Consider the following 15568-nt stretch of genomic DNA (forward strand, 5'->3'; position numbering starts at 1 on the left):
TACAAATATAAAAATAAAATAAAAATAAACTTTATTTGGAGTTTTGGCCTGTTTTTAATCATTCCGTTCTCAAATAACACTTTAAAATAAATTCTAGTTATTACATGTAATTTAACAAAACAGAAAAAATCTGTAAAATAAAAGTCCTTAATATACAACATTTTTCTTCCAAATTATTTACAGTTTTAGTTTGAATTTTATTTACAGCCGTGTAAATTAATACTCAATATTATTATTTTAATTACTTTTTAAAACTAAAATAATTCACCATTTTTCAGTCCTTAATGTATATAATTTTTATTTGAAATGAGGGCACATATGTTTAAAATAACAATATTTTGTGGCTGATTTAAACAGAATAAATATCAGTGTAGTTTTACAGTCAAATATTGTAAAAAACTAATTACTCTTTGGAAAAACATAAAAATAATAATAAAATAAAAATCAACATTATTTGGAGTTTTGGCCTTTTTTTGTTTTTTTATGATTACGTTTTCAATTTGCACTTTAAATAATTTCTAGTTATTACATGTAATTTAATAAAACAGGAAAAATATGTAAAATAACATCATTATTATTATTATTTACAATTTGTTAGTCGTTAATATACAGAATTTGTCTTTTTACAGCCAAATTGCCAAATTATTTACAGTTCTAGTCAGAATTTTATTTACAGCTAACATATAAATTAATACTCATTATTATTAGTTTAATTCAATTTTTTTTTTTTTTTTTTAAAATCTAAAATAATTCACTATTGTTTTAGTCCTTAATATATATAATTTTTATTTTAAATGAGGGCAAATGTCTGTCTTTCAATAGAATAAATACCAGAGTAATTTTACAGTCAAATGTTGTAAAAAAAAAAAAAAAAAATTACTCTTTGTAAAACATGAAAATAAAAATAGTAATAATACAATATTGTTTACAGCAACTTTAAATGAATTTACAGTTGTTATCTGTAATTAAACTAAACAGGTACAGTCTGTTTGTGTGTAAATATTTAGCTTATTTACAGTGAGCATGTTGGAGTTTAGTTTTATCCAAACTTTTTGTCCCTCAACACAAATACATTTTGCATAGAAACAAATTATGGATGTAAAGCCCAGAAAGCTCAGCTAGCAGCTTGACTCTGGGCTGGAAAACATCAGAGATAAATTATCTATCTATAATATATAATATATCTTTGTGATCATCTCTGTCTCTGGAGGAACAGATTGTTTTTGCTGCTGGTGTCTGCAGGCTTTTCAAAGCGCTGCGTCATTCTGAGGCCAGTCAGCGTTTTGGAGGATGAAAAGTTTGGAAACGTCTCCGGGGAAGTCGCTCATAAACATTTAACTTGTAGAGAGGCTTGTTAAAGTCCCGCTGGTCCACTTCTGGAAGTAATCATAAAAAACAAATCTCCTAATTACTAAAGGTGCAGCCAAGAGAAGAGCCCAGAACTTTCTAAGCTTCCAGTTAACAAGAAAAATGACAAATATTACAACTGAAATGGAGGAATTTAAATGCAGCTCTTAGAAAGTGGGAACTACTAGATGAACTCAGACACATTTTTCTACATCTAATAATCGGATTGGTCTGGTTTGGAGCTGTACTATGATCTCTGTGATCCACACAGCTGGAAATATACAGGTGTATAACTATTTCAACTATTTATCAAATATATTCAGTCATTTCTCTTATTTGCTGCTTTTATATAAATATTTACATAATTAATTCCACCAAAACAGATTTGAAAGGCATGTTTCTTTTTAAAAAATCACCAAAATGACTCCGTTTATCATCCAGAAACTGTAAAAACAGAAAAAATCAGAGAACTTGATGGAGATCACTCACATGTTTTTTGGAAATGTCAGAAAATAACTGTGTAGAGCTACAACCAATCATGAGTTATAAGATCCCTTTGAGCTGCAGTGTGCTTTATCTTGGTGATTTCTCTGAAGAGAATGTGATGAAAATGACAGATATTTAGTCAGAATACTGCTGGAGGCATGGAAACAAGCCACAGCGAGAAACTTGGGGAAAACAGAACCCCCAACAAAAGGAACAGTGGTGGAAAATTACTGAGGAAATCTACATAATGGAAAAACTAACTCACAAACTGAGACTACAGGAAGCAGAAATGGACAAAAATGGCCTAAATGGACAGATACAGGATTGGAAATGACAGCCTTGGAGGGAACATGATGATTACCAGGACTGGAGGATGATGGAGATGCTCTGTTTCTACCCAGGAATCGCTCAGTTGTTTTGTTTGTTTTTCTTTCTTGGTTTGTGTATTTGCATAAAAATAAATCAAAACTTTGAGTGGAAAAAAAGCACAAAAAATCATCAGACTTCCCAACAATCTTTGAACATATCAAGTAGAATTATGATATTTCATCAAGATCAGCTCATTCTAATGTCTCATTTAAAAATTCAACAAAAATAAACTGTTTGCTCTCATTAGATTCTGTAAGAAACTAAAAATTCTGCATTCCGTTGTGTAATCATGAAGTTATTTGTAACTTAGCTGTGACCAAGTCAGGTGACAAAAATTAGACAGTTTTCAGGTGAACAGCATGCTGTGTTTAAACAGAATAGAGAAAAGACAACAAAAAATAAAGCATACTGGATAAATAAAATAAATGCAGCATGGCTCAAAAACAATAAATACAGGAGCAACTTGGAGAGCCGTTCAGCATGGAGGAACATCTTCCTGCAGCTGATGAGCAGAGTAGAGTCTGGAGAGGCTATAAAAATGGAAAAAAACGAAAAGATTCCTCTAGTGTGTGGAATTTTGCATCTGTAGACACTTGGAGGAATGTTGAACATGCTGATTCCTTCTTTTAAATTATTATATTTTGAATATTTGTAAAATCAGTAATCAGAGAATGTCTTCAGGTCACGGTTGTTCTGTTCTTTTGTAGAAGTGACTCATCAGAGATAGAAACTGTAAAAACGTAGAGAGATTTCTGTGAAAAATGTGAGCAAAAAAACACCCAGAAACTGCTTTGAGCTCAGAGTTAATCCATTTATCCTTGATTTTAACCATTTCTTCACTGCTATACCAGCCACTCCCCCGTTATTTAACTCTTCTTTTCCCATACATCTGTGTTTGAACCTTTCCTCAGCTCTCTGAACCTGTGTTGCAGCTGTTATAATTAGTTTGAGTGAAGTGATCTGCAGTAAAACAACGAGCTACATTCATCCTGCTGTTATGTCACCACATTTTGTTCGTCTCACGTCTCCTGAAGCGCCGGCTGCTAACTCAGCTCGGCTCATTTTAATCAGTTCTTCGCCACCCACGGTTCTGGCAGCAGCAGAATCAGACATTAGCCCGGCTCTGAGTGGGAGTCGTCTCCATTAGTGGAAATGATTTGGCTGGGACTCGTCTCACAGGAGGAACATCCACAGAATGCCGATGCCAAACTGCTCCTGTCTTCTTTCAAAAGTGGCCTCTAGTCTGACTCAGAATCCATCAACCTTGTGGCATTTTCTAGAAAACACAGGATGGGGATGTAAAACATCTCCTGCCATAACCTCTAAAAGCACTTATAGAAAAACCCTCCTCAAATATTAATAAAGGAGGTGATGGAGCAGGTAGATGCAGCTGCTTCTCTTTTTTCTGCTCTGGATGATGAGAATGTACAAACACGGTTACATAAAAGGCTGCTCTGTCAGTCAGGCTAATCTTCTAAGAGTTGTTTGTCTTAGCGCTGGTTCTGCTGTTAACAAGCAGCAGCACATCCAGGCTGCTCCGTCACATTATTCCACTCGCTGTGACAAGCAGAGTTTGACAAAGAGTTGCTTCACTCATCTCAACTTGTTCCAAGCCCCAGAGCTCAGATTCACACAACAGGAACTAACCCAGTTTCTGTCTGCGACTCATGGATCCACAAACAACAGCTTGATGCATGATGGATGTGATGTTTATCAGATGGAGCTCCGTTCGTCTGCTCCGTCCACCTGTCAGGGTCATGCTTCTGCTCTATTTTTAAAAAAAAAACAAGGCCGAAACGCAACAAATCAAACCGAAGATAAAACCTTTCCCGCCTCCTATAACAAAATAATTAGTCTCAATACGACTCACCTTCCCAGCACCCGATTTATATCTGAGACCTGATGGAAGTGGTGGCATTTCCACTGGGGATAAACAGTAAAATCCTGATTCTGCTTCCCTGTCTGATGCTTTCAGCTCATTATAATCACCACAAGATGCTTCCTCTAACTGTAGAACACATAAAGGGAGAGTTTAGAACAAGATGTCATGTATTAACCCTCCGAACTCCTATTAGCGTCACATTTTCTCTCACTGGCAGTTCATTTTTCACAGCATTATAAAGTCCTGCACCTCTGTGGAAACAGAACAGCAACACCTGTGCTGTTTATATTGGTTTTATTAATCTAGCTGGTTTTGTTTTCCTCTTAGTCTCGTCATCTAGAAACACAGTCTGCAGTGGTTTTTTGCACAACATAGTTCGAGAAAATGGCTTACGATAAATTTATAAATGAGACACAAGAAAAGCACTCGCAGTCCTCCTCCACGGCTGCTCAGTCCTCCTCCACGGCTGCTCAGTCCTCCTCCACGGCTGCTCAGTCCTCCTCCAAGGCTGCTCAGTCCTCCTCCACGGCTGCTCAGTCCTCCTCCACGGCTGCTCAGTCCTCCTCCACGGCTGCTCAGTCCTCCTCCACGGCTGCTCAGTCCTCCTCCAAGGCTGCTCAGTCCTCCTCCACGGCTGCTCAGTCCTCCTCCAAGGCTGCTCAGTTCTCCTCCACGGCTACTCAGTCCTCCTCCTATGCTGCTCAGTCCTCCTCCACGGCTGCTCAGTCCTCCTCCACGGCTGCTCAGTCCTCCTCCACGGCTGCTCAGTCCTCCTCCTATGCTGCTCAGTCCTCCTCCAAGGCTGCTCAGTCCTCCTCCAAGGCTGCTCAGTCCTCCTCCACGGCTGCTCAGTCCTCCTCCTATGCTGCTCAGTCCTCCTCCAAGGCTGCTCAGTCCTCCTCCAAGGCTGCTCAGTCCTCCTCCTATGCTGCTCAGTCCTCCTCCATGGCTGCTCAGTCCTCCTCCTGTGCTGCTCAGTCCTCCTCCAAGGCTGCTCAGTCCTCCTCCAAGGCTGCTCAGTCCTCCTCCATGGCTGCTCAGTCCTCCTCCATGGCTGCTCAGTCCTCCTCCTGTGCTGCTCAGTCCTCCTCCTGTGCTGCTCAGTCCTCCTCCAAGGCTGCTCAGTCCTCCTCCACGGCTGCTCAGTCCTCCTCCTATGCTGCTCAGTCCTCCTCCACGGCTGCTCAGTCCTCCTCCTATGCTGCTCAGTCCTCCTCCACGGCTGCACAGTCCTCCTCCTATGCTGCTCAGTCCTCTTCCACGGCTGCTCAGTCGTATAGTCGTATCATTTCTTATGGAAGTCCTGATAAGTGCTCAGCGGTGGATTTGTAGTAGGATCACAATCATGTGATCATGTAGTTTTCACTTGTTGTCATGGTTACAGTGACACCGTGCCGCTATCTGGCAATGATACAGAAATCTTGAACAAATCTCCACATTTGTCCAAAATTATAAGAATTTTGTCCACAGATTGCTCAAAAGTCCTCTTTTCCTGTTCGCAATCTGTCCAAAATGAGTGAAACATCTAGGATGGCTTAGAAGGGTTCCAAAAATGACTAAAAACAATAAAAACACATCTAAAATGACTCAAATCTGACCTCATAAAATAAGTATGTTCTCTAAATGTTGTCAAAATTTGTCAAAATAACCGGAAATATGTGCAAAATGACTACAAATGACTCAAATTAGTCCAGAACTTGCTCAAAAAATCCTCCTTAACTGTTCAAACCCTGTCCAACATGAGTTAATGGTCTAGGCTGGCTGAGGAGGGTTAAAAAATTACTAAAAATGGGTCCAAAATGACTTTAAAAGGTCTTGAAACTGTTAAAATTTTCTTTAAAAAACAGGAATTATTCACAGTTACAGTTTTATGAACATTCCTAGTCCTCAGCTGTGGATTTTTAACAGAGAGCATTCAAAGTAAATGGTTTGTTTTTGACATTTAAAAAAAAAAACAATGGCACGTGTATGTTAAAACAAAGGTTATAGATGATATAAAGTGCTTCTTAATAATAAAAAAGTAGTTTTCACAGCAGTCAGTCTTTGTGTTTTCCATGAACGTTATTGTTGTTATGTCATATTATTTTTTAATGCAAAAATCTACATTTTAAAAGCATCTGTAAAAAAACTGACTACACGAGACAAAATACAAAAGGGTTTCCAAATAATTATGGTGTAGTACAGTAAATACGAATATATTTTCACATTCTTTTATGATTATATGAAAGGTTAAGGAAACAAAGGCTGCTACTCTCAGTGGATTCACTTATCATAAAACGTTTCTCTCAGTTGATTAAAAATGCACCACTGAGGGGTCGTATTGTTGGTAAAATTTGCTGGATTTTGAGTTTCTGTTCCAAAATCTGAGTTTCCTGTAAAATCCCAGCTGAGTCACTTTCCCTGATAAAGAATCCGTTCCCTCTGTAGATACAGAGTGAATATGAGGATGTCTGCTGCAGTAAAACCTTCCTCTCTGACCGTCCGGCTGCTCTCAGGGCTGCCAGAGGACCAGAGGACTCCTCTCTACCTCTGATTCTGACATGGACAGCCTGGAGCGTCCTGCCAGCTCTCTAGTTACTGACCTCTGCTCAGCTTTTAGTGCTTCAGACACATTTATGAGCTGGAAACTGGACTCAGATAGCAGCTTTTTCTGCAGCGCAACAAGCTGCTTATGAAGACCGACGGTTACCGAGCTGTCAGCAACATTTAAAGCGTTCAAATGGAACCATTTTAAAGCGTTAGCATTACAGAAACAAGATGATGAATCCTGTGAGAGCAACATGAAGCAGGAGGACATTTTGAGCTTTGACTGCTTTATTTCTTGCCTTCTGGCGGATGTTTATGCATCTATTTGTTCTTTTTTATATTTTTATTTAAAGAAAATTTTTTGACAAATTGGGCACCAGGTGAAAATTCAAGTTATACATCATGATGCCGCCACCACCATGTACAAAATGCGTCTTTTGCTGACATGTCAACTAACAGTCAGTGTTGAGTTCACAGTCGTCTGTGCTGCTACAGAAAACCTTGAACACCATCAGTACAGTGACTTTAAACCAACAATCTCTGTCCACCAGGTCACCATCTGTTTCCCTCCTCACTCAGACGGTAACATTTGCTTGTTAATTTTGCTGCTTTTTGCGCTAACATCGCTGCCTGTACATGTGCTCTTCTGTTTCTTCCAAATGATGATTGCTGGTGTTACCTTGCCTGCAGACCTAATTTGCCCCAGTGGGACTGGCAGGGGTTGAGTTGAATCCATATGAGGGGAAGTTGCTTGTTTGCATTTAAAACATGTCTTGATTTAGCAGCATAACAATGAATTTAAATCAGGCAGCTTCAGTGAAGTTTTGCTGATAATAGAAGTCGCTCCTGGCTCTTTTTGGCTCATATAAATCAAGTTTTCAACCGAACACGTGGATGAATTCCCCAGATTCATGTGTTTCTGTGTGTTGGTGTAAAAATGTCCACCAGATGTGTCCTTGATGTGTGTGTTTGTGTCTCCAGAGGCAGGACGGCCTGATGCAGCGCTCCATCCGGGAGGTGAACACGTCCAGCCGCTGGTGTGTGCTGTGGGACCTGGACGAGGACACACACTACAGCGTCCAGGTAAAACACACCTGCATTAAAACACACCTCTGCTCAAAGAACAGAGCACTGAGCTCCACTGATGTCAGGTTTATTAGTAAATTACAGACTGATGCATTGATTTGTTTGCAGTAAATATCAGATTAGAGGACATATCTAATCAATAAGCCATAAAACTGTTTGTACTAAGTTATGTGCAGTTCACGTAAATTAACCTTTAATAAACATTTGATACAGTAACTCATCTGTTTATTTTATCCCCTTGTTTAAAATTTAATGGCAGCTCTTAAATAAAGGTTTAAAGCACACTATAATATAGTTCTAAGCCGAAATAAGGACTTCTTTTGCATTTCTGAATCCTGAAACTTGCCGGTGGGATTAAAATCCACGTTATTTCTTTCAGAAAACACCAAAAATTAGTCAGAAACTGTAAAACCGTTAGGTATTATGTCATTTTCAACTTTCTTGCAGTCCTTAAACAAACTGTGTGCCGGCCTGATATACAGAGGCTTTTCCAGTTTAATAACAAAGATAATTTAATTTATTTGCATTTAATTATATAGGGCATAGAAGATGTAATTTATTGTGAAAAAAAATTAAAATCCATTCTGTTCTTAGTGTATTTGGTTACAGTAACAGCACTTGAAGATACTTTTCATAAATACTGAACAGTAGCAGCATTTATGAACTTCTAATTTCACTCATTTGCAGCTGAATTTGTCCAAACTTTGAGAGCTGCTTGTCACATTAAGTACCAGCTTTCCTCATTAAGCTTACATAACCAGCATATCATTGTGTGAAGTGTAAAAACTGTGGGGGAGGTGGTCAATCAAACAGAGCGTTAATGTATAAATGCTTCTTAGAATGAATAACAGCTAGATTTTATACCATTACTAACACATTAAACTACCTTAAAATCTCCTTAAATCTGCCTACAGCTGGATTATATCATGTTACAAGCATTTATTTATTGTCCATCTTGCAGATAAATGCTGTAAATGTGAACAAATAAGCACACATTTGATAATTTACTACACAATATAATGAATGAATGTTGAGCATTCCCCTGTGAACACAAACATTATGGGATATTTTGCCCTCAGAGGCTCAATAAATAAAATTAATGAAGGATGACAGAGATTTTTCGCAACATTGCAACCATCTAACGTGTATAAATGGCTTCTGTCTGATCCGTTAATGAATTACTAACCTTTAATTTCAGAATCCGTCGTGTTCTTCTGCGTCTTTTAGATGTAAACTTTTAATTAAAGAGATAACTGGAGGTCCATTTAAGTGTGCCTTTCTGTTGAGACAATTTGAGAAACTTTCCTAGACAGTGAATTACTTGATATTTATGGAAATGAGCTGGTATTAAGTCTGAGTGTAGAATAAGGCTGAACTGTGACACTTCTCTCCCAGTTATTACTGCAGAAAGTTTAAATCAAGCTGCAGCTGCACTCTGAAGGGGGGAGTCTCTAATGTGAGTCCATTATCACGACGCTATTAAACTTTTTATAATCCATTACAGCTTAATAGGCTGCTGCGCTGCGTCCTTCAGCTTCAATGCCAGCAGGCTCACGTCCTGCACAAGAGTCATTGAAGCTTCGCCAGGATTCCACCTCCAACCTCCCAGCAGGAGGCGGGAGGTTGGAGACAGAGGACAATGTCCCACTGGAGTGTGGTTGTTATCCCGGATGAATGGACAGATTAGTCCTGCTGGAGGACACTCTGCAGGGTTCAGACTTTCTCATTAGACAACAGAGACTTTAAGTTTAATTCAGGGATGTATTTTGCAAAGTCATTTTCCACTGAAAACTTCCTGAGTTTGACCTTTGTATGAGGAGACCTCTGTGGGTTTAATTGTGTCTGGTGGATTTTCTCTCCCTGTATTTATATTTACTGCCAAAAAAAACTCCATTCGAATGAGAAATAAGCCAAAAACCGTGTCACCTTGGTGCACGTTGCTCAGATTTATAGTTACCTTTCACTCTGTGTCCTCCAATAATCGTTCAGGATCGCAGCCAAAACCCGAAGCAGCACTCGCTAAATATACCCTCACCAGCCAGTTTCTTACCGCCGTTACGTAACTCTGTCCTCCTTAATGTCGGCGTGGGAATCCACCCGGAGTGGCTCCATCTGAGCGTCATCGTTTGCATTTTGAACATGTTCTTCTGTTCTGCATTCAGGTGCAGTCTGTCGGTCCACACGGAGACAGCCAACCCAGCCGAGCCGTCCACTTCAGGACGCTGGAGAGGAGCGACCACTACCCTGCTGGAGTCCTGGACCACCGTAAATACACCAACACAGCAGAGACACACACACACACAGCAGAGACACACACACACACAGCAGAGACACACACACACACAGCAGAGACACACACCAACACAGCAGAGACACACACACACACAGCAGAGACACACACACACACAGCAGAGACACACACACACACAGCAGAGACACACACCAACACAGCAGAGACACACACCAACACAGCAGAGACACACACACACACAGCAGAGACACACACACACACAGCAGAGACACACACACACACAGCAGAGACACACACCAACACAGCAGAGACACACACCGACACAGCAGAGACACACACCGACACAGCAGAGACACACACACACACAGCAGAGACACACACACACACAGCAGAGACACACACACACACAGCAGAGACACACACCGACACAGCAGAGACACACACCGACACAGCAGAGACACACACCGACACAGCAGAGACACACACACACACAGCAGAGACACACACACACACAGCAGAGACACACACACACACAGCAGAGACACACACACACACAGCAGAGACACACACACACACAGCAGAGACACACACCGACACAGCAGAGACACACACCGACACAGCAGAGACACACACACACACAGCAGAGACACACACACACACAGCAGAGACACACACACACACAGCAGAGACACACACACACACAGCAGAGACACACACACACACAGCAGAGACACACAGACACACTCACAAATACATGCAACACAGCAAACAGAGACACACAGATACACGCAACACAACAGAGACACACAGATACACGCAACACAACAGAGACACACAGACACACCAACACAACAAACAGAGACACACACCGGCTGCAGTTTCTTCCAGACTCACGTTCTTTTACTCTTTCTGACTCCACTGATGTGAAATCTGATGATCAAGCGTTGGTGAATCATCCTATCTGTGCTGACGAGAGCGTTTCATCTGGACATGCTGATTAAACCAGTTATCGTCTGATCTGAAGCTAAAAACCAAAGTTTAGGTTGAAACTCAAAGATTCTTTAACTCTCTGAACCTTAAAACCCTTAATGTGGCCTCACAAAACTGAGCTTAAAATTGTGATAATTCCTCGAAATAATTTTATCTTGTTTAAAAATTGTCCAGAAATAGAATGTTTGCAATAACCACATTTGGTAAAAAGCAAAAAAATCCTGCTCTCCGTAACACAGCTGTTAGACCATGACTGACTGACATGAGACAAAAATTCGGATTTCTGAGAGGAGACAAATAGGAAACAAATTAAAAATGTAAATAATGAAATGTCTGCCCTCTGTAACATCTGCTGTTAGCACAACTCTCCAGTCGATTTATAATCCTGAGATAAATGTCATAATTTACCTCATATTGATCATGTTATGTTGCACCTTCCTCAACATTCCCACAATGTTAAAAACATTTGACTGTATTTTTTTTAACACTTTACTATTGTTGTATAGATTCTCCCTGTTTTGTTGAGTTAAACATAATAACTAGGAAAAAAATCTCACAAGAAATCATAATAATTTACACATTAACTGATGAATGAAGGGCATACAGGCCAAAACTGTCCATAATGTTGATTAAAAAATGTTTTTTTTACTCTTATTTTACAGGAACATAGAGCAGATCAGAGACATATAGGGAAACAAACTGAAAATGCAATTAGTAAAATATCTATTTTATGTGAATACTTACAGACATGTAAAACAATCTAGCATCATGTCTGTGCTGTACTGCATTAAAACATTTTTTCTCTTCTATCCATGCTTGTTCTGTTTCCATGGAGGTTCAGGACTTTATATTGCAGTAAAAAATTATCCCACAGTGAGGAAAAATGTGACAGGAGCAAAGAAAACCACCCAGAATCTGCTGCCTGGAGTCCACAGGGTTAAATCTGCCTCCTACAACAACAACGTACACAACCTCTGCAGACTATTTCTGTACACGTCAGCAAAAAGCACCAAATGCTCCGTTTACCGCGTTTGTTGATGATGAGGAAAGCAGCACCAGCCTTACAATAACGAACAGATAGAACATGTGTTTGTCCTCAGATGAACCAGCGATGGAGGGTCTGGGAATGAGTCCTCACCTGCAGACCGGAGAGCTGCTCATCATCACCACCGTGCTGCTGCTGTGGGCAGGTCAGTCCTGCTGCCGGGTTTGTGTTCACGTTTAGGGGCGTGTTAAAGGGATGGACCCATTATTGTAGCCATTTGTCTGATAATCATCATCAGTGTTTTTATTGATAAATAAAATGCTCTACTTCAGGTGTGATGTCTGTCATCACTCTGTGGTCTCAGAAACGTCTCTCAAGCAGAGACAAAAAATACAAAAAAAGAACAAGAAACACAAATCAGGAAATTAGCTTCTCACACATTGGCTAAGGCTACGCTAACGGCTAGCGGCTAAGTTAGAAAGCAGCCACAAATTAACTTGAAACAGAGTCTGAAAAACTATAATTACTCCACAGCGGAGTCATGTGACGATCTGCGTCTGTCTGTCCGTCCGTCTGTCTGTAACATTCCTCTAAATCAGACTAACGGATTTGGATGTAATTTCCAGGGAAGGTCAGAAATGACTCAAGGACCAATTGATTAGATTTTGGCAGTGATGCGGCTTCTAGTCTGGATCCACGGATTGGTTAAAGATTTCTGTATCATTGCCAGATAGCGGTACGGCGTAACTGTAACCATGACAACAAGTGAACACTACATGATCACATGATTGCGATCCTACTACAAATCCACCGCTGAGGACTTATCAGGACTTATCCATCAGAAATGATTGAAGGTCATTTCTGACCTTCCCTGAAAATTTCATCCAAATCCGTTAGTCTGTTTTTGAGGAATGTTGACAACAGACAGACAGACAGACAGACAGACGGATAAATGTACACTGATCATCACATAACTCTGCTGTTCCTTGGCGGAGTTATAAAGAAGTCCAGTGATGAATGACAGGTTCTCTGCTATCCCACGCCGTTAAAACATTACATTTACTGTATCAGCTCAGCTGAAATATACCGGTTGGCGTGTTTCTTCTCGTGTTTGACCCGTGTTTATCTCCTGCAGCCGTCATCGCACTCTTCTGCCGGCAGTATGACATCATCAAAGACAACGACTCCAACGGCACCAAGGAGAAAGCCAAGAGGCCGCTGGTGCGAGCCTCGTCGTCCTACTACAACGCCTCAGCCGGCAGCTCGCCCATCTACCACAACGGAGCCGTTCGCAGCAGCAGGGTGACTCATTCACAGAAAACTTCCTCCTCTGAGTTGTTGCAGCACTTTTCTCTGTGATGCAGGATTATTCCTGGAATATTTAGTTTCCTCTGAAGGCCCTTTGTAGCTGCATCGAGTATCTCCTAGCAACCAGAGCTGCTGCCTTCAGGCTAAATATAAAACCACAGGCTGCAAGCAGAGCTAGCTGGGTTGTTCCACCTCAGATCACATCTCACATTAGCCTGAAACTTTCTTTTATCATAAACTATGCTTATTTAAAATGGTATCTTTGACATACCTAATAGTTTCCAAATAAAAGTTGGTCAGAAGTCGACCCACACATGGACATGGACACAAAAACTGAAATTTTCACGATTATCTCTCATCATGTCATTGATTCAGAATCTGCAATATATTAAAAAGCAAACTTTAACAAAAAATATTGATCATACATCAGTCAGCTAGTGATGTTTTCTTAATCATGTAGCTGCATGTCACAATAGTACAAAATAAAATAGAATAGTTAAATATGAAATACTCTGTCACTTAAATTGAAGTTATTTTTGTTTACCTTTAGTAACTTAGCAGATACGACAAGTTGTACCAATAAAAAACAAGATAATGGTGCTAATACCATAGCTAATGGTGTTAAAAGGCTCATTGATGATTAGAAAACCCTTGTGCAGTTATGTTAGCACATGGATAAAAGTGTGAGAACATGGAATTGTCTGGATGACCCCAAACTTTTGGGCGGTAGTGTAGATTTCTTGACAGTACCTTGCTTAATTTGTGCAGGAAAAAGTTCTCAGACAAACTGCTTTTCTTCTCCTTGTGGTCAATTAAGCCCTTTTGAATGCTTGATTTTTAGCAAACATTTGACAAAAATACTAATTTAGGTCTCTGAAATGTAGCAAACCGTGACTGTACATGACTACAAACTGAGGTTAACTTTGGGATCAGTGCCAGAGCTGAGAACGTGTTGCTCTGTGGAGACTCTGCATGTTAATTAAATGAAATGAATCCTGAGCTGGAGGATCGGTCCGCTGGGAGCAGTCAGTCCTGTGCTCTAGATGTCCTGCCATCAGCTTATTGATTAGCCAGTAAATCTCTAGCAGACATCATGGACCAGGACACGTGGCAGCTCATGTGGATGTTCATGTTTTCTTCTTCTCTTGCAGCTGCACAGGGCCTCCTCCTCCATCAGCATCATCAGGGTCTGAGTCTGGATGTTGGTTCGGAGACTTTGGACGGGGAAGAGCATCGCTGGGATTTCCAGAGTCTAATTTATTGTAAAATATGGACAAAGGAAGCAGCACTGGATGCAGATCAGATTCAAAGGCAGCGCTGCGGAGTCAGTGGTGGACTGCTGCCCTCTAGTGGCCGGAGATCTCCTGCTTCCTCCCAGGTCACAGACAGATTGTGAATATTTGCCAGCATGATTGCAGAGTCCTGTCTGAAGCTCTTTTGAGGTGTTCCACTGATTTTCATTGTCTAGAATCACATGTTTGAATTCCTTTTTGATGACTAGTCTGTGATTAGTTCAGCTCAGTAGTTCGATGTACAGCACTAACATCAGAGAAGTGTTCCACGTAGCTTCAGCATTAACTCAGAGCGTCATTCATGAACTTTAAGTGCAACTCAGACCAATATCTGAATGTATGAGATGACGAAGGTGGGGGTTTACATTGTAAGAATTTCATAAATTGGTTTAATTAAATCAACTCATAGTTTTACCATTAATACCTCACTTTATCTTTCATGTTTCATTCAGAACTCAGGTTCATTGCTAAAAGTAGAGGAACTTAATATGTCTTCTTTGCATCATAAAACATGAAAGTAGAATTTCTTTTGTTTTGTAAAATAAATGAAAAAAAAACAGCTGAAAAACATTTTTCCAGGTGTCCACAGGTGACACTAAAGCTGGAAATGAAAAGTGTGGCTCCACATGATTAGAAAGATGTTTCTCCATTCTGAATGTATCTCCAACAACCTGCTCCTCTCTGTACCATTTCTATCCTCATTGTTTTAGTTTTGGTGGATTTTTAAATGAGACATGTAGAATAAAGTCTTAATTGATGAAACATCATAACTTTAAGCTTAGATACGATAAATTCCTCAGCAGAACGACACATCGAACATGTTTTTGGCTTCATAACAAGTGTTGCTTTTTGAGCTGTGGAAGGTTAACTAGAGAGAATCCAGGTTATTCTAATTCGTGGTGGATTGCGACATTGCAAGTGACTAAATTAACAAAAATCCAATTTATAAAATGCAACAAACTGGAACATTCCTTTAAAAAACTTCTCAGAATTACCACTAAGTTTTGGAATTTTAAATTGAGCAACAGAAAATAATTCCACAACTA

General features: G+C 40.0%; 1 protein-coding gene across 1 annotated transcript in view; it reads left to right on the forward strand.

The window, feature by feature from the left end:
* The window catches only part of LOC111573292 (fibronectin type III domain-containing protein 4-like), a 31488-nt gene extending 16545 nt beyond the window's left edge, over nt 1-14943 (forward strand). Inside the window, exons 3-7 of the mRNA XM_023277389.3 lie at nt 7592-7693; nt 9859-9961; nt 12038-12127; nt 13058-13224; nt 14382-14943. Coding sequence (XP_023133157.1) covers nt 7592-7693; nt 9859-9961; nt 12038-12127; nt 13058-13224; nt 14382-14423 — 504 coding nt within the window. The 3' untranslated portion in view covers nt 14424-14943. The remainder of the gene's footprint in view (nt 1-7591; nt 7694-9858; nt 9962-12037; nt 12128-13057; nt 13225-14381) is intronic.
* The last annotated feature ends 625 nt before the right edge of the window (nt 14944-15568 follow it).

This window comes from Amphiprion ocellaris, chromosome 24, assembly GCF_022539595.1.
Source record: "Amphiprion ocellaris isolate individual 3 ecotype Okinawa chromosome 24, ASM2253959v1, whole genome shotgun sequence".
Lineage (NCBI taxonomy): Eukaryota > Metazoa > Chordata > Actinopteri > Pomacentridae > Amphiprion > Amphiprion ocellaris.